This window comes from Protopterus annectens, chromosome 10.part0, assembly GCF_019279795.1.
Source record: "Protopterus annectens isolate FY-2018-M chromosome 10.part0, PAN1.0, whole genome shotgun sequence".
Lineage (NCBI taxonomy): Eukaryota > Metazoa > Chordata > Ceratodontiformes > Protopteridae > Protopterus > Protopterus annectens.
In genome coordinates this window covers 979,002,806-979,023,542 of record NC_056744.1, presented here as the reverse complement: position 1 = coordinate 979,023,542, position 20,737 = coordinate 979,002,806, and the positions used below count along the sequence as shown (strand labels likewise).

The following is a 20,737-nucleotide window of genomic DNA, read 5'->3' as shown; positions in this document are numbered from 1 at the left end:
CTATCCTATGACTTATTTAGGTTTGGTTGTATACCATAACCACATGCCTTTTACCCAAACTAATATTTGAAAATTAAGGGTTAATATCCAAAATCACCTGAACTGATGGGCTAAATTTAACTTTACCCTTCTTTCCAAAGACTCCTTAATAAAAATGAATATTTTACAAAATTCCTATTTCATATGACCACCTCTTTCTGTAAATTTCTTTGGGCAACTGAATCTATTTGAATCTTATGCAGTAAATTGAGACTTCTAGTGCACTGGGAAGACCCCGTCTCCCCAACTTTCACACATAGTATTTAATTATAAAGTCTAACAGACTAATAATAATAATTGAAAGTACTAGTCCAACCAATCAGTGACATCCTGCATGGATCATTATCTGGGTTAACTGTTTAAAAACACTGTTGTAATCCCCTTGCTATACATTTTCTTACATCTAAAGATCATAAAACCTTTAAAGTAATTCACTCATTTCACAAATGAATGGATTTATTAAATGTAAGTGAAACTTCCCATCTCTGTCAGCCATTACATTTAAATCCAAACATCAAACTAAACAGTAAAATGATAGACTTTTAATCTTTTCATATTGAAAACAAGCTATTGTATGATGTTATTAAAAAATTGCAGCCATCAGTGAATCTATCCAAAGGATAATTACCCTTCCTTAAACGCATCTGGCACCTTATTCATTTAAAGTTTAATCTGGACAAACAGGATATAGACAGAATAACCTTCATAAAAAACATGGGTTCAACCTTAAAACTAGAAAATCCTATCTCAGAAACATGCAAACTAATACTCAACTTACTATGCAAAAAGCATATTATTCTCCTTTATTGAGTAAACCTCTTCTCTATACGCAGAAGACATAGACAGACAAACTTTCCAAATTAATATGAAATTCATTGCACTTGAACATTATATTGAATTCAACTTATTTTAATGCCTCCCTTAATCCTGTCAAAAAATCTGTTTATTTCCCGTATTCCCCATATACTGCATGCAGAACTTCATGTAAAATTACTGGCAATTTATGGTATATTGTAAAAAAATCTTGTATTTAAAGAAAACTGCATCTCTTGGTAATTTGCCATCATTGCTGTCCCGCTCAAAAATCTCTGTGACCAAGATCTTAGTCTGTTAATGCCTATGTTCATGCTTATAAAATTTTATATTAAAAATGGTTGGTTCTTAAACCGCTAAGCTGAGATAATTTAGGGAAGTGACACTTTACATTGAGGGCTGTAAAATTATACTGTGTTCCCCAAAAGAGAAACCTGTCTTGCTGGAATGTTGGGGAAAATTCTAAATCAGCTTCTTTAAGTATTGTATTTCCTGTAAGCAAACAAATAAATATTGGTGCATCTCATCTCCTTTCCCCCCTCTTTTTACCTAATACTTATTTTCCAGCTGTTACGGAGTTGCAGACATAAGACCTGTTACTTTCATTCCAATTTTTTTGTATCCCATCTCCTGAAAATGTGAAATTTACTTCTGATAGAGTTATATGGAATGGATTTGCTAAATGCCTCATTTCTAATTTCTACATATTTGTAAATAGTTAATTTGCCATTGTTTTAAGTTTATTTTCTCATCTTTCTTAATTTGTCTGTTTTTCTTTTGGTATATTGGAAAATATCAAATAAAATTTTATGGTAAAAAATACATAAAACCTAAAACATCACATTCTTTTGAAACATTTTGGAATTAAAAAAAGCTTAACTTGTTAGAGTCCTGCAGAATGTTTATTAGCAGTCTGCTAGAACGTTGAGTATACTCTAAGCAGTTTGAATGATGTGTTTAACTCCTTTACAGATTAACTTAAAGCAGCAACCGTTTTGGTTTTATACTCACTTGTTGATGTACATAGTTGAGGTTTGCATTCCTTAGTCACCTGACAGGCAAGCAGATTTATATATATATATTTTTTTCTGGTATCAGACTCTCTCTCTAGGAAAATACACATTTATAGCTGTTATAGCTGTTTGCTCAAAAAGGCACTTTTTGTAATTGTCTTGAAGGTATACATACATTTGGATGGCTATTTCCTTAATTCTTCTCTTTTTCTGGCATAAGTCTTGAATTGTATGTAACAGTAACATCTGAAAATGAGAACTACTTTAGGGCCTGTAGTTAGACCCATTTAGATGTCATGAAGTTGGCATAATTACATTTCACATAGGATCATAGGTGGTTACTAGTGTACTGACCTTGAGATCATTTCAAGCCTAGCCATTTCATCCCAATGTAAAACCATAGATACTCTAGTCAGTAGTCAGGATTGTATTTAGTAATGACTACCCATGTCCAGGAGGGATGTGGGCGCTATCCCCGCTAAGAATTTATGGTGTCCCATCCACTCGTCCAGGTTCCCTTTGAACAGTGTCATAAAGCTGCTCTGCTTCACATGAATTGGCAGCCTATTCCAAAGACGTGGCAGTCACAGGGAGACAAATCTGTCCCTCTAGCATGTTCTGTTCAATTCACAGACCATATTTAGGTCCCTGGAATGGGTAGTTCTAGTCCCGTTTGATTTACAGATGTGCAGCAAATTCATTAGGTTTGGGTCAGACATTGCTCTATAAGCCATGCAAAAGTCTCCCCTAAGACGTCTATATGATATTTAGTATAGTGATAGGGACTTTAGTTGATCTGTGTAAGGAATGTGTTGGAGTCCCTTGATGATCTTTGTTAGAAACCTCTGAGGTCTGTCCAGTTGCTGCAGGTGCTTTGTACAGTACATGCTGGAAGGGGTGTTATACTCAATTATGGGCCTTATTAGTGACGAGTATAGAGGGGTTATAATCTCCTTTGCTAATCAAGTGATACATGGAAAGCCTTCCTTACTACAGTAGACACATGGTGATCAAAGCTAAGGTCACAGTTTATTTGTGATCCCAGATCTCTTACCACTTCATAGGTACATAGGGTATTGTTAATTTAATAGTGTGAAAGGTCACTGTTTTTACCAAAGTTTGAGACCATAACTAAGACAGCAATTGGTTTGTGTAAGACCCTCCTGAAGTATACTGACATCATTTGGGAATTCAGTAATTGCACCCAGTTTGCAGTTGTCTGCAAACTTGGTCAGCCACAGCCCCTTAGTTTTTACCTGAACTTCTGAGAAGTATATAACAAACAGTAAAGGGCCCAGCACTGACCCTTGTGGCACCCCGCTGATGACAGGTTTGCTGGTTGATGTGAAATCACCCACTTTAATAGTGTGTGACCAGTTTGTGAGCCTGTTGGCAACCCATCTTAACAACAAAGGGGTTTACATTCAGTTTGCCAAGTTTATCGGTAATGCCTGAGTGTGGGATTGTGTCGAAGGCGTTTTCCAAGTAGAGGTATGATGATTCTGCAGGTGCCACAGGCTCGCCAGCATTGAAAAGAAGGAATTCCCTCACCACCTCGGGTTTACACATAGGAGGAGGGGGGGCAGAAAACAAAAGCTGTAGACAATATGGAAAGTCTACTTCAGATGTTTGTGATCAAAGAACCAATGTGAATATAACAAACATTTCATCTCATGTCCTCACATCCTCTGAAATTGAAATTCTTAATAAAGGGTTATCATTTATTCCTGGTTTCTTTGTTTCAGAAGAAAGTTTTGTTAATGACATCATTGCATTTTGCAGGATTCTAAACCTTAAATTATTTTTTCAGGAACAACAGTTATCAAAGATCTCTGATGAATTTAAATATCACAAATCGTCTTTCATGCCTCCCATGAATCAACATGTTTCCATGTTTCAACATGCAATCATCAAAGATCTTCATTTCCAATACAGGTCATTAACCCCCTTACCCAACAATGTATCCAAAACATGCATGGATAATATTACTAAACTTGCGAATAATCATGAGTTGGTTATCATTGCTGCTGACAAAGGGGGTTCGATAGTAGTTCAGGATTTGTCTCAATATGACAACGAAGCCTTCAGACAACTGTCTAACGTTCGATACTACACCCAGTTAACTATTGATCCAACACCTGTTTTCAAAGAACAGATTGATTCTTTTCTTACATTAGCTGTTGAAGAAGGAATCATTACAAAAAACATCCAGTCCCAACTCACTATATCTAACCCTTGCCCACAATACATATATTTCCTACCCAAAATGCATAAAAACCTCCAGAATCCCCCGGTAGACCTTTTGTTTCTGGTAGGAATTCATTAACTGAACCTTTATCTCTCTTCTTAACCAAATACTTATAGCCGCTTTTAAAATGTGTCAGAGCAAGGATTAGAGACACCACGGAATTTCTCCAAATAATTTCTGATACACAATTTGAACCAGATTTGTTACTTTGTACTGTGGATGTTACATCACTATATACCAACATTCTCCACTGGGCTGGATTGGAGGCTTTAGAATATTGGCTCAGTAAGACCGAATTATATAAACCCGGCTTTAACACACTTTTGTTGTTTTTGACTGAACATGTATTGACCAAAAATGTGTTCTTTTTTAAAGGCAATTGTTATTTGCAAACCAAGGGGACAGCAATGGGGGCCTCCTTCACCCCTATATACGCAGATTTGTTCATGGCATATTTTGAAGAACATGTCATTTATGATACTTCACATAATATCTATATTGAAGAAATGGACATCTGGCGTAGATATCTAGATGATTGCTGGTTGGTATGGAGGGCGGATTCTACATATCTTTTGGAATTTACCACATATTTGAATGAAAATAAATGGGGAATCGAATTCTCTGTCAACTATGATAAAAACAAAATGATTTTTTTGGATGTTTTGGTTTGCCGCTCATCCGACCATACGTTGACTACAGAAATTCATTGCAAATTCCCTGAGAATAATTCACTCCTCCATGCCTCCAGCTTTCAGCCTCCCCATATTTACAAAAACATCCCTAAATCCCAGTTCATGCACATCAAGAGCATTTGTTCCGACAAACACACCTATACACGATTTAGGGATGATCTAGTTCTTAGATTTCATGACCGGGTCAATTACTACACACTAAACATACAGTGGACAATATGAAAAGGGATGATCTCCTCCGTTACAAAAATAATACTCAATCTAATTCCAATCCACCTAGACACATAACCACCTATGGACGCATCACCAATGTATTAATCAATACTGTCCAGCAAAATTGGAACTTATTAACATGCAACCCAAAACTTAGTGAAGTAATAGGTGATAGATGTTTATTCTCTTTTCATAAAGGCAGAAATTTATCTGGTTTCTTCAACCATTTCAAATATTCCGAAGCCAGAAGTACTCATATCACACAAACTACATTATCAGGTGAACCTTTAATAGGCTGTTTTTCATGTGGACATTGCACACATTGTGCTAAGCTGCTCAAAACTAAAAACTTTAGTAGTCAGAACACTTCTGCAGTATATGATATAACATTTTTTGCTAATTGTTCTTCGGACTGGGTAATTCATCTGGCCAAGTGCAATTGTCCTGCATTTTATGTTGGTCAAACGTCTAGACCCTTAAATTTCAGAATATCTGAACATCTTAGTGATATAAAAAACAAAAGAGAAAACAATGCTCTTTACAAACATTCAGTAATGCTTGTTTTAGTTTCACTATTATAGATAAAATAAACAGACCCAGAAACAATAAATTAGGTTGGCATGATTTATTAAATTCCATGGAGAAAAAATGGATCATTAAGCTTGGTGGTCTCTTTAAGCCAGGTCTAAATGAACATTTGTAATTAATCACATGTTCTATTCAATTATATATAAAATGGTTCTTGTCTGCATGTATCTTTTACACTGATGAAGGCTCTGTACTAAATCAGCCGGAACCAGTCTGTTATAAGAACCTATATACTTTTATTAAAGTATTTACTATTAGGTGCCTTGTTTGCTGGTCCTGATTTTTTCTGTATGGGCACAACAGCACCCAATTTACCCCATATTCTTCAATACTTAACTGAGATGCTTCACAAGGGCCTTTACTTTTCCTTCATCAGAATTCATGCCTCGGCCATTTCAACTCATTACAAGACAGAACCACCCCTCTTCTCTCATCCACTGCTGAAGCAATTCCTCAGAGGGACCAAAAACTTAAGATCACCCAGGAGAGCCCCTACTCCATCCTGGGACCTTAACTTTGTATTGGAAAAGCTCACTCTACCTCCCTCTGAGCCAGCTGCAAATGCAGAGTTGAAATTCCTTTCTTGGAAAACAGCCTTCCTTCTAGCCATCACTTCAGCAAGAAGGGTGTCTGAATTACAGGTCCTCATGGCAGTGGATCCTTTCATCATCTTTAATGCTTACACGGTGTCCCTCAGGACCAATCCCTCCTTCATGCCCAAGGGGGTATCCAGTGTGGCCCTTAATCAGTCCATTCATTTGCCAACCTTCTTTTCTAATCCACAGAACAAAGGGGAACAAATACTGCACTCCTTGGACGTGCACAGACAACTTAGATTTTACTTGGACATGACTAAGCCTCTAAGAAAATCTGAACAGCTGCTGGTTGCACTTGCTGCAGGGCAGAGCGGAAGGCCATTTCAAAGCAAACCATTTCTAAGTGGATAGGCCATTGCATTCATTTCTGCTATAAGCACCATGGAAAACCTACCCCCAGGGGATAAGACCACATTCAACCAGGGCTGCGTCTACCTCTACAGCCTTTCTCAGAGGTGTCCCTACCAGGGACATCCTAGAAACTGCTACCTGGAGTTCTGTGCATATCTTCACCAAGCATTACAACTTCCCAATTTTTTCTAAATCCAGAGCTGGCTTTGCCACTGCAGTCTTGCAGGGCCTTATAGCTGGTCCTAATGCTATTTAATTACCTCCTCCCATCCTTAGCTTTGGGAATCTACCCAAATGTGATGACTGCAACAGTGAAACACGAAGAACATAGTACGGTTGTATACACTTACCATAAATGTAGATGTTCGAATGTATTCCTGGTTACCCTCCCTCCAGCCCCTTGACTTCTATTGACTATACCTCTATTCTTGTTTACTATGCTTAAAGCTTTTTGGTGTATTTGCTTTTTTGTTGGGGGTGTAACCTTGTATATAATTGCTTCCCATGATGGGGGCGCCTGACATCTGGGGCAAGAAAAACTGATGTAATGGCATGCTTTATACCCCTGACTACCTGACGTCATGGAAGATGAGACAACAACCGAAGCAGGACCCTAGACTTTGATAATCAGCCCGACTGATGGCTACTCCACCAGTGAATACACTCAAACATCTACATATATGGTAAGTGTACACAACTGTACTTTTTCATTCTCTGCCCCTTGATATAGCCTGTTGAATCAGTTCTTGTGGACTTCTTCACAGAATAATACTAGTCCAGTGGTCCTTTTTGTAGGGTGCTCAGTCATTCTATCCAATGCTAATGTTTCAGGGGCATACTGAGCCACTGAACATCAGTACTGTTGTTCAGAAACCTTTCCTCTGCTCTCAAGCATCCACTTCATAGCCACACTGTATTAAGCAAAAAAAAAAGAAAAAAAATACTAAGTGCATGTCTAAGTGAGACTGGTTTGACCTTTTTTGAAACTGAAGTTTCGAATCTTTACAGCATTTGTGGCTGCTCTTCTCCATTGCTACTGAATTATTAATTTGAAAAATCTCTGTCTGCTCTTCATTCCTTTTTTGAGTTACCCAGTTACATTTCAGCTGTGATCACAATAGTTAATGTCTGTGGGGATGATTAAGAAATTTACATGTATTTGTTGCACATTGTATCCTAGGAGGAAAGTTTTATCTGCAGCTAAGAGAAGAAGGTGAGCATAGCCTGTATCAAACCATTGGAGGAAAGTGTGAGTAGGAGGAACCATTTGTTATTAAAGAAGAAACAGTGATTGAATAAATAGGGCTATATGTAACCTAAAAGTTGCAGGTCTGCAGAATGCATTCCTTTAGGGAGAGTGAACATGCATATTTAAAAGAACGATTGAAGGTAGCAAGGACATCATGAAGAACTATAACCATTATGATCCATTTAATACCCCCCCATGCAAATAAATAAATAAAAATGTTAAGATGATTAGATGTGCAAAGTGCTAATTGTTTGTGGAATAATCAGTGCCTCATGGAATTAGATATGAAGAAATTCCTTGATATTCATTAGTGGGATGAGAAGCACAATGTGTGGAAGTCTTCTTTAAATTTGTGATTGACACTGATAATGGTGATCACAAAACAACATAAAAATTGCAATGTAGACAGTAATCAAAACATTAAAAAAAAAATCCGCATTCATGGTAGTGTAGGAAATATTTTCATAAGGCTCACCATTGCCAAGAAGCTTTTGTTTATATACATGTTCAGTGACAGACTATGCCAGTTACTCTACTCTTTCAGTCCTCGGCTTACCAGTTGCATTGATTCTTGACAGATGAAGTACGTATCGTATGAAATAATTTAATTTTGGTGTCTTGTAGTTAAATCTTTGATTGTAATGATAGGGACTTATATTTGGTAAGGGAATTTGGTTAGCCAAGAGCCAGCCAGGTTAAAAACTGAGTACCCAGAAGCCTAATATTCTCATGCAGTACTGGATCTGGACATCCTGCTTTTCTCAAATCCCAGCAGCCTTCAAGGTTGGCAAGGTTCTGTGACCCATTTGTAATGCTAGGAGCCGGGTAGACAATGTGAATAGCTAAGCAGAGAAGTAGTTTTATGACAGTCTGTGCTTATAAAGAGGCATTACAATCAAGTATTAAATGTACAGAAAAATGTCTTCTTATGTTGATGTTTAATTCATTTTCAACAATGCGTTGTAATTAAAATGTTGTGTACTACTTACCTTTTTGTATGAACTTGTTTTTCTTTTTGAAGGCTGTGTTTGATCTGACAAAAGAAATTTTTCAAGACATTTTCACAGAAGATCCCAACCTTGGTCAGCCACCGTGGATGAAACCATGCACAGTAACCCCTGCCTATTTCAGACGTGTGCATAATCCTAGTGACCTTCATGAAATCAAGGTTTGAACCAGTATTTTTTTTTTCATAAACTAAAAATAAGATAGTGTTTTATTTGAGACCATCCTGTAACTCTGCAAAGAAAATTGTGGCTGGGATTCAATAATGACTACATTACGTGTACACTGTGTACACTGTTCTGAGTGAACAGACAACACAAGACACTTACAGATTTATCTCCTGCGTTGCCTGTCTTTCCATTCTTAGATTTTGGCCTGCAGTGCACCAGACAGTGTTGCCAGATGAATGTTGCTCAGTTGTACTGGTATTCAGAATGTGCTTCAATAAGTTGCACTTCTGACAAAATTCTTTTTTATGTAAGGGGGATAGAATGTGTAAGACTGTAGTTCATACTGCTTTATCTAGCTGCTGTACTTAAACTGTGAATTGAAAATCCTTACACACACATTCTTGTTTTTAGAACAAGAAACCTGGAGCTTTGGCTACTCTGGATTCAGTTTTAAGGATGTGTATCATCATAGGTCAGCCTTGTTAATTTCTAAAATTTAATAAAGGGTTACAGAGCATGTCTGAGCATTAGCCTATTGAAAATTTGCTGTTAACTATCTACTACTAAAAATGAACTGAAAAGTACCCTGCAAAGATAGCAAATATGAAACTCTGGGCAGAACCAAAATAGTTCCTGCTGAGCAGCTGTGTGTGAAAACAGAGGTATGCATTCATTGCTTTGTTTAGCATGTGTTAATGTTTTCAAGTAGAATTTCCAACACTGCTTTATGACTGTACCTTATGAAAGAGGGTTCAAAGTTCTTCGCTAAAAACAATATAAGGAATAGACTGCAGAATAAATATATGGAACAGGAAAAAAATGATGGAGTGAAAATGTCAGGGTGTCTGTATTTATAAGTTCTAAAGCTTAAAAGTGCGAACGCTCTTTTATCGAGCTGTAAACATCTAAACCACTAAATAGCGAAGACACGGAGCAATGATTTTTTTTTTCCCAACAAAAAAAAAATCGCTGCTCTGCAAAAAAAAAAAAACACATATGCAAACATAAAATAAAGTGGCAGGCTTTGCCACCCACACCCCCCTACTTAAATATACCAACTCCGAGATCGCACCACAGTGGAGGAAATGGCAAAGTCCCGAAAACAGCCCAGTGATTTTTTTCCCTGGGGAAAAAAAAATCTCTGTTCCGTGTCTTTGCTATTTAGTGGTTTCAATGTTTACACCTCGATAAAAGAGCTTTCACTCTTTTAAGCTTTCGAGCTTCTGATATAGACCCAAAATGTCATTTGCAATAACTGCATGCTGGTATTCAAAGCAGTTTTGATAAAGTACATGTTACTTGTAAGCTAGTATATAAAAATTCTATTAGGTTCATAGATTCATAGGTGTGTACTAGGCTAATGGTCCTGGAGCCTTTACAAGCCTAGCCCATAGAAGTGCCCTGGCATCATCACACCTGACATTAGTTCCCACTACCTCTATCAAGTAGAGCCACTGGAGTGATCCCCAGGGTGAACTTTCTATTACCCATCCACTCATCAAGATTCCTCTTGAAGAGGGACAGCGAGGTGATGATCTTGACATGTATGGTAAGTCTATTCCAGAGCATGGGCAGTCTCTGGGTGTGGAACCTGTCCCCTCCAGCATGTTCTGTTGATTGTGGTAATGAGGTTGAGGTCTCTGGAGCGTGTGGTGTGGAGGGATTGGGATTTCTTTAGATGTAGCATTTCTAACAGAGCTGGGTCAGACATGGCTTTGTAAGTCAAGCAGAGATGCCCTCTAAGTAGGTGATATGAGATAGATAATAGCTGGAGTCTTTTAAGTCTGTCCATGTAAGACATGTGTTTAATGCCTAGGATCCTCCTCGTGAGGTACTTCTGTGGCCTGTCCAGCTGTTATAGGTGTCTAGTGAGGTACATGCCAAATGGGGCATTATACTCGGTGATTGGTCTAATGAGGGAAGAATAGAGAGAGACAATGACCTCTTTCTTCCTGGATGCAAAACCCTTCGTAATGAGATGTGCCACATAGAAGGACTTTCTGACCACAGTGGCAATATGGTGGTCGAAGGAGAGGTTGCTGTCAACCTGCGTCCCCAGATCTCTTATAACACCTTCAGTGTTCAGTGGGCTCCCATCGATGTGGTAATTAGTGGGAATTGAGTTTTTACCATAAGCGATGATGACGCATTTTTTGGCATTAAGCTTAAGGCCTTGGTTTCGACACCAGTCATTGGTCTCATTGAGGCCTTTCTGTAGGATGTCTGCATCACTTGGGAGTTAAAAATGGCTCCCAGCTTGCAGTCATCTGCGAACTTGGTCAGCCAGAGTCTGTTTGTGTTGGCCTGGACTTCTGAGAAGTAGATGCCAAACAGGAGAGGACCCAGGATCGATCCCTATGGTAGTCCACACGTGACTGGTCGGCAGTCTGACTTGGAGTCCGCTACTTTCACGCTGTGTGTTCTATCTGTGAGCCAATTTCCAACCCACCTAGTGATATATGGGTTGATGCCTAGTTTGGTGAGTTTATCAATAATTCCCGAGTGAGGAATGGGATTAAAGGCCTTGGCCAGATCGAGGTAGGCTGTATGCACTGCCTTATCTTCATCCACAGCCCTGGTGACTGACTCAAAGAAGTCAACCAGGTTGAGCAGGTATGATCTCCCTTTCACAAAGCCAAATTACGTGGGGCCTAGAGTTTGGAGATTTCCTATATCTTTGTTAATCAGGTCCATGATGATGCACTCTATAGCTTTACATATCAGAATCATCAGGTTAATGGGGCGATAATTCCCAGGGTCTGTAGTTGCTCTCCCTTTATGGAGAAGGATGACTGTAGCAGTGCACAGTTTGGTAGGGACAAAGCCTGAGGTGAGGCTGTGACTAAACAGGGCATACAGATGTGGTGCCAGTTTGTTTCGTAGTTCATGTAGAACACAGCTAGGGATATTATCAAGTCCCATGGAAGCTGTATTCTTGGCCTTGGACAATGCAGCTGTTTTTCCTACAATGTTTTCTTCTTTAGAGAGAGCTGGAAAAGAATATTACTTGCTGTATGATTTATTAAATATGGCAGTGTGCGTGTGTGTGTAAAAGTAGAATTGCTTTCAATCTTCTAGTTGAATACCAACTGTTTTTTAAACATTATTTGCAAAGTTTTTTTTCTCGTTTTCTCATTGTATTTGCTAACCATGTCAGTTGTAGCTGCATGTCTTTTTCTTATGTTAATGTTTTCCTTTGTTGCTTGAAAAAATAATTATTAACTTACCTTTTGTGAGGCTTTAGTTAGTTATTCTGAGTCATAACTCCTAATTGGATATCATTAGCATACTGATTTGCTGCACATTACATCTTTTAGTGTGGTCTTCCAGTTTCTGTATGCATACTACTGTGCTTTTCTGCTGTCACATTCCCAGTGTTGTTTCCGCCAAGGTGCAGGGCATGATTATAACGCTTGTTTCATTTGCCAGTATTTTAGGAGCAAGACTTTGTGTTCCCATTTTATCTTCATTGAACACCTTCTTGGAGCCCCAACAATTGAAGCATCTGGCCAATTCCAATATTGCATACCCTGCCACACCAGACATACCTCCAGTTCATAAAAAAAATTCTAAAGAGGCCTAGACCCAACATTCACTCTGCCCAGTCTGATTCCAACATACCCACAGAGGTTAGTGAACCCACAGTATATCTGACTGTACTTCAGCTGCCCTCTATCTTGACCCAGCCAAAGGCCAGTATGGCATCAAAGGATCACACATCCTTAGAGGCTGTTACTGCAACTGAAAAGGGGGACCGCAAATCATTATTTCTGAGGGACTAGAAGGAGTCCTGCAAATTTGAGTTAGGGATGAGATTCCCAGCAAACTGAAGTACATCAGATGTCTAAAACTCTGCAGTTGGCTTAAGGGGACATCTCTCCAAAGAAAGGAAATGACAGAAAACCAAGCACGTTTCTCACCTCCTCCTACTAGGGAGAAGGAATGGGTAGACTTCTCTCAGAGCTTGTTCAAGGCCATTATGACCTATAAACCTTCATTTACAGCTCCTCCTCTCACTCAACAGAAGGTTACTGCAGAATCTTCTTCCACTGAACAGGAGGCGGCCTGACACTCTGACCATTCACTAGCCTACTGCTCTCAGATTCACTTTCTTGACCAGGTTCCTTCAGATGATAAGGGTTCCATTTCTTCTGACTCCCCTGTAAAAAAGGCATCCATCTGGGAGACCATTTTAAATATGATGAAGCAATCTGAGTGGATGTCTAGGCACATTTTTGATGTCCAAAAAATATACTGCAACCTTTTAGAAGTGGGCATTCCAGCCTTTTCCCAGTCACTCCAGTATTGGAGGCCGTTTTGGATCCTTTTGAATCTCCTGACTTGCAGCTCTCTGCTCCCAAATGGCAAGACAGAGTCTACAAGGTCCCAGAGGACTTTACGTTCATTTTTAAGAATCCTGTGACTGACCCTTCAACTGTTTCCCTATCCTCTGACAAACCTTCTAAGTTACTACCTAATGCCGTTGCTATGTATTCAGACATGGAAAGCAGGGCTATGGATAGGTGGGAAAAAAGATTTGCATTTCTTCTACTCTGGCCTTCAGAGCAACAAATTACCAGACCCCAGATGACCAAATACCTTTTATCCTAAACAGGGCAGTGATGAACATGCAAGGTACAGTTTAAACAGATTTTGTGGTGTATCAGGCCAAACATGGTATGAAATGGAGCTGTGATGCTGCTGAAGCCTCATCTAGAAGAGCTCCAACTGGTGCAGGCATCCACAAGTACACCTGTTTATGCAAGCAGATCACGACAGAAGATTTCTAGGCTAAACTTTTTGATTTTCCCCTTAACAAATATCTTTTGTTTGGACCACAGGAGATTACCCAGCCAAGCCTACTTCCTGTGTTAGAAGGGAACACAGACCTTCACAGAAGCCCAAGAAGGCACCCAGAAAAAGATTTTTAGAAAAAAATAGAAAGGGATCGTAGCTCTGAAGGGCCTCCCTTCCACAGTAAGGCACTGTGACTCTTTCCAACCCTCTTCCACTCCAACTCAGTCCTATCCTACCCCTGTCAAAAGGTTTACTCTGACTATTTCAGATTGGGAAGCACTTACCATAGACAAGTGAGTACTTTCCATCTTAAAAAGGATTGTGCTGTGTCTTTGGCAACAGATAGTTTCAGACAAATGGGTTCTGAAGATCATTCATCCAGGTTACAGAAAGTAGTGAGAGGATATTCCCTCTTGCCAGGATGTTCTTCCTCATCTACCAGACTGGACTCTCATATTTCCACCTGTTCTTCATTGCATGCTGTTACTGGGAGTCATGGAACCAATTCCTCCTGCCCAAGTTGAGAAAGGTTTTTATTCAAGGTTTGTTCAAGGATGTTTTTAATGCCAAAGAAAGAAGATGCTTGGAGGCCAGTTCTGGATCTTTCAAGATTTGATTCATCTATGGGGAGTTCCTCTTGTAGACCCATTTAACTCCTCTTTATCCTGTTTGTGAAAGTGCCTAACTTCAAAATGATGCAACTTCACAACCTGTTACCTCTTCTTCCTCATTAAACTTTCCTGGTAACCTACATCTAAAAGATGCTTATCATTTCATTCTTTTTCACCCAGACTTCAGACATTTCTTAAGGTTTGTGTGTCTGGATCATTTTATCAATTCTCTGCTTTACCCAGTGTACCAAGAGTGTTCACTAAATGGCTAAATTAATTTATTGATTGTTGCAGGCTACAGGGTATCAATTTTCTTTTTTCCATATTTCGATGACTTCTTGTGTTTGCAGAGTCTGTTTTTTTTTAAGTGTCTAGTTTCTCTCACTTGGGATTCCATCCAAAAGCCCTTTTTGACTGCCTTCATGCAGGATTGTGTTCATAGGTTGGTACTAGGCTATCGGCCCTAGGGCCTGTACAAGCCTAGCCATAACAATTCCCTAGCTATTTCTTCCCACAGTATTTACTTCTCTGGACCCCTGTCTAGCAGGCCGACTGACATGATCCCCGGGGTGAATTTCCTATCTCCCATCCAATCATCAAGGTTCCTTTTGAAGAGGGCCAAAGAGCCGCTCTGCTTGACATGTATGAGCAGTCTATTCCAGAGTCTGGGGAGTCTCTGGGTCAAGAACCTATCCCTCCAGCATGTTTTGTTCATTGTGATGACAAGGGTTAGATCCCTGGAGCGCGTCTCTCTGAGGGATTGGGATTTCTTTAAGTGTAGCATGTCCAACAGCTCTGGGTTTGACATGGCCTTGTATGTTAAGCAGAGATCGCCTCTGAGTAGATGATATGTGACAGAGTATAGGTGGAGTTTTTTTAGACGCTTAGCATAGGGCATCTGCTTTAGGCCTGTGATTCTTTTAGTAAGGTATTTCTGCGGCCTTTCCAGTTGTTGCAGATGTCTTGTGAGGTACATACCAAACGGGGCGTTGTATTCTATAATGGGTCTAATGAGTACAGTGGGACAATGACCTCCTTTTTTCTGGATGAAAAGCCCTTAGTGATGAGGTGTGCCACATAAAAGGGTTTCCTGACTGTTGTGGCGATGTGGTTATCGAAGGTGAGACCACTGTCCACCTGTGTCCCTAAGTCTCTTATCACACTTTCGGTGTTTAGTGTATTACCACCTATGTGGTAATTCATGGGTACATGTTTTTTCCCAAAGGGGATAACTATACATTTCTTGGCACTGAGCTTGAGCCCATGGCTCTGGCACCAAACATCTGTTTCTGTAAGGCCCTTTTGTAGAATATCCAGATCATTTGTTGATTCAGTAATGGCTCTCAGTTTGCAGTCATCTGCGAACTTTGTTAGCCAGAGTCTCCTAGTGTTGGCCTGTACTTCAGAGAAGTAGATGCCAAACAAGAGCAGTCCCAGGACTGAACTCTGAGGTACTCCACTTGTCACTTGTCTGGAGCTGGATTTGAAGTCGGCTACTTTTGCAGTGTGGGTTCTGTTATAGTAAGCCAGTTGGCAACCCATCGATTGTTCCTGGGATGTCAGCTGGACACCTCAGTTCAAATTGCTTTTCGTCCACATGAAAAGATAGATCTATATCTAGATCTATTTCTAAGGTTTTCCACTAATACTTCATCCACCGTGAGGGAATATCTCAGGGTTTTGCATTTCTTGACATCTGTGATTATCATGATAACCCTGGCAAGACTTTACATGAGAAAGATACAGTGGTATCTGAAATTGCTTTGTTCTCAGCATCAATACATTTTCTTTTTTCAAATCCCAGTGCTGGGATTTATAAAATAGAAAAATTACTTGGTAGAGACAGAAAATATCCCTAAATTTAGGTCTCTCATTATCCTTCCCTTTTCCAAAGCAGTCAATCATCACTGATATCTCAGACTTTGTTTGGGGAGCAGTTTTGAGAGAAATAACAAGCAAGATATGTGGGTCACCTAGGACAGATGCAAGCACATAAATATAAAAGAGATGCTTGCGCTGATCAAGGTACTCAACTTTTTGAATCATCTTTGGTCCCCAGGACCTCTACAGGTTTTTTCAGACAGTACCACAGCCATGTGGTACATCTTCAAGTGGGGGGAATCCAGGTCGTACCCCCTTTGCAAATTAGCAATGTTAGCTTGGGATATAGCTTCACAGCACATTTTCAAGCTACAGGCATCCTTTATTCTGTCAGAACAATATTGTGTTGCAGACAAGCTTAGCAACAACAGAGCAGACCCTCATGTATGCAGACTAGATTAAGGTGTCTTCCAAGATCTGATTAGTTTGTGGGGGGGTGCCTCTAGTAAGACCCATTTACCTTCTCTCTAAATCATCTGGCAAGATTCTGCTCCAGAACTCCATGCTAGAAGTTCTAAAGGACAGATACTGTGTTTTTTTTTTTTTTTGACAGGATGCTCCTGTATGTTTTTCCACCCTTTCCACTGATGTCCAGGATACTTTTGAAGATTTAGGAGTCCCCGAAGATCTTGGATCTTTATAGTGACTTTCTTTCTGGTCCAGACAACAGTGGTCCTCCCTTCTTTTGGAAATGACTTTGGGGGGGGGGGGGTTACCACAAGCTTCATCACAGAATGGATTTGCTCACACAAGGTCGGGGATGTTTGGTACATTCCGACCCCAATTAACTTCAACTGAATGACTGCCTGGATGATAGTCTTATTTTTCTTTAGGCACGTATTTACTGAGGACATGCAGCAGGTACTAATGGAGGAGAGAGACCCTACTACTATAAAATCATACATTAGCAAATGGAAAAAGTTTTCTAGTTGGCGTCAGCAGTATAACAATATCTGTTCAGGGCTAGTTGTTCTCTGGTTTTACAATATTCATGTGAGTTACTTTCCTATGGCCTTTCTTACTTATCCATCCAGGTTCATTTATAGGCCATTTAGCATATCAGCCCATGGATCTTTCTCTTTCTCTTTCAAAGCTTTATCATGTCAGACTGTTTTTAAAAGGAATTTTACTTGAGGCCTCCAAGAAATCCTTTGACCTCTTCTTGGGGTCTTAATTTTGTGGTACACAAGCTAGTACTTGGTCCGTTTGAACCAGCTTATCTTGGTTGACTTAAGGCTCTTAACATGGAAAACAGTGTTACTGGTTGCTCTAACCTTTGTAAGAAAAGTATATGAGTTGCAAACTCTTAATGATGGGTTAACCCTATATCATTTTCCACAAAGATAGGGTTTCTTTGAGAATTAGTATGTCTTTTATGCCTAAAGTGGTATCTGAGTTTACTTTAAGCCAAACTGTCCATTCCCCCATTTACTTTACTGATTTTAAAAATGAAGGAGAAAGGATACTCCATACCTTGGGTATCCATTGACAAAACTAAATATTTCAGATCTTCAGATGATATGATCTTTTCTTGTGAATGTAAGATGGGACTGCCTTTGTCATTATAGACTTTTTCCATGTGGTTGTTTGTTTTTGTACTCACCACAACAAAATGTTTTCAAGCATGGTCAAAGTCCAGTCAACCAGGTCCTTGACGTCATCTGGCTTTTTGAAAAGGGTTGGATTCTAGAAGCTGCCACCTAGTCCACTGGGCATACTTTTACCAAATACTATAGGCTTAATTCCTTCTGTAGGTCTAGATCAGACATTGCAAGGACCATTCTCCAGAGACTGCTGGACTCTTCTCCTTCCATCTTCCCAAATGTAGTAAGCTAGGGTAATCTACCCATATTGCTAAGGCTACTGTAGCAGTGATCGTTATGATTTACATAGTACATTTGTTTAAACTTGCCATAACAGTAGAGGTTCAAATGATCACTGCTGCAGTAGCTACTCCCTGTCTCCACCCCCTTTTTTGTTTGTTTGGCAGGAAAGCTCTGAAGGGCTCAGCACCCAAACTTGTCTTTTACTCAGCTCAGCTCATGCTGCCTGACTGTTTCTGATATCAGAGAGGCTGGTATGTTATCTACCCCTTTGGTTTTGAAATATTTGTGACAGCTACTCAACAGTGACTTATCTTATGCGTCTGTCTAGGTGCATCATACAGTCATCTCAGCTTGTCTGCCTGTGGATCCCCCATCTTACTTCTCTTTTTTGTTGTCAAACAGTTTATGAAAGGAGTGTTGTACTTGAAACCATCTTGAAAGCAAATTCATGCTCCTTAGGATATCAACTTTTTTCTTTAAAAATTTACTTTACCCCTTTTAAACCTTCATTTGAGGCTAAATTGAAGTTCATCACTTGGAAAACTGTTATGCTTATTGTTGTGACATCTGCAAGTGAAGTTTCTGAGCTGCAAGTTCTCTTGGTAGGTGAACCTTATGTGATTTTCCAAAAGGACATAGTTGTTTTACACATTAGTCCTTCTGTCATGTTAAACATTGTTTCTGAATTTACTCTGATTATAGCCACCATCTCCCAGTTTTCTTTCCAGAATCTAAAAACAAGGGGGAGATGATTCTGCATGCCCTGGATGTGCATAGGCAACTCAGGTATTACCTTGTCAGAAATAATACTGAACTGCTGTTTATTTCATAATCTTGGGATAAGAAGGTTCAGCCTGTATCTAGGAAAGCAATTGCTTGCTGTTTTTCCTCTACTGTTGTTTTTTTATTACTCCCACTGTAGTAAATTTATTACAGACAATGTTAAGGCACATTCTCCCAGAGTCTTTTCCTCTTTGGTGGGATACTGGAAAGGGTGGACTCTAGAGCCAGCAACTTGGTCCTTTGTTCATACCTGTAGAAAGCACTGCAAACTGAACTCTTTCTCAAGTTCTAGAGCAGGCTTTGAGTGGACCATTCTACAGGGGCTCGTGGATCCTTATCCTTCCTCCACCCAGGTAGGGTAAGGGTTTGGAATTTACCCATAGGCCACAGAGGCAATGTGTATGATTAGCATAGTGGAGTTGCAGAAGTCCTAATTACCCATAACAGTAGATGTTTGGACTTCACACAAGCTTAGTGGCAACACCCACCCACCATCCTTCTTATTTTGTATATAGTTCAGCGGTATCCAACTTTGTTGTGTTGTTGGTTGGCTTTGGTTAATTGTGTTGGTGTTTTGTGGCTGCAGATTGGTTGGTTTCAAGCAGTATATGCTTCTGTTCCTCCTTGATTCTTCCTACTAAGCACCAAAAGTCTAACTGACTTTTCTGTGACAGGGGTTAGGCTCTCCTGATGGGAAGAACTTAACCAATCCCTTATCACTGGCAGTCTGACAAGGGAATTCTGAGCTCTAGACACCATTACTTTGCTGGCTCCCAGTAAGTGAGCTATGCATTCTGTCTTGAAAGTGCTTTCTGAATCTCTGAAGATAGTGGTGCCACTGAAATAAGCAGTTTAAAAGCATCTGTCTTGGATACCTGTATTTCAGGGAGCAAACCTAGGTCATTTTTACATTTTTGTTCTGTAACAGCCTACTTTGTCTTCAACTTCTCAGATATTGTGCATCACTTTCATCATCATCATCTAAACATGCCACTTTCTTTGAATAAAGTACCACTAAACGAGACCATCTCTGTGTGGAAAGTTGACAGCAAGGACTGATATTGCTACCTCCAGGGAGCCAGCATTCATCCAAGTATACTTAGCTCAGTCATTGATCTTTGCATGTCAGCTAAGGTCCGAGGCTTGCAGGTTGTATGTCTGAAGATTTTATTTTCTCCACTTTCCTCTGAAGTAAAAGATGAAGACTTGTTACATTTAAGTCTTCACCTCAATTTGTACTGGGCAACTCCTTCATACAGTCTTCATCATTTCTTCTTCAGTATTTAGCCTTTAAAAGAAATTATCAATTATATTGCTGGGATTCCTAAATTGGTTTGCATCTTACTTGACTTTTCCAGTTGAAAAGGAAAAGTTAAAGCTCTGGCTTAGAAGAAACTTGCAGAAAAGGTAGTTCATGTTTTCCTTCAGTAAAGGAAATAATTTGTTTTGCCTCTAAATTACTGGATATCAGATTACTTGGAAACAATAGACAAAGCTTTAATTAGCTATTCCTGTGAGCTGATAAAACCATAGAAATCAGAGGATGAATTGAAGACTGAACATGAGGTTTCTCAAAGTGAAATGTTTTAAAAAAACAGTAATTGTTAGAAGACAGAGTACACTGAAAACACATAAGATTTCCTGCTGTACCATTCAAAATGGAAGGAATAGATTACATTAATTTTATGAAAGTGCAAATAAGCAGCTGGGACTGGTTGTGCAGCAGGATTTGTTAACTGAGTGTGCACATTGTGTGTTCTAAATCTGCCCATGAGAAGGCAGCTAAGATATGCTAGTTAAGATGCTATCATTCTGTCAGAAAGAGCTGCTCCTGACAAAACTGTCAGAAAGGAAAAACATTA

At 39.5% G+C, this 20,737-nt stretch overlaps 1 protein-coding gene across 1 annotated transcript in view; it reads left to right on the top strand.

Annotated features, from left to right (window-relative positions):
• Window positions 1–20,737, top strand: part of CEP350 (centrosomal protein 350) — a 3,609,946-nt gene that overhangs the window by 3,449,068 nt on the left and 140,141 nt on the right. Inside the window, exon 33 of the mRNA XM_044085746.1 lies at window positions 8,824–8,970. Within this exon, the coding sequence (XP_043941681.1) occupies window positions 8,824–8,970 (147 nt within the window). The remainder of the gene's footprint in view (window positions 1–8,823; window positions 8,971–20,737) is intronic.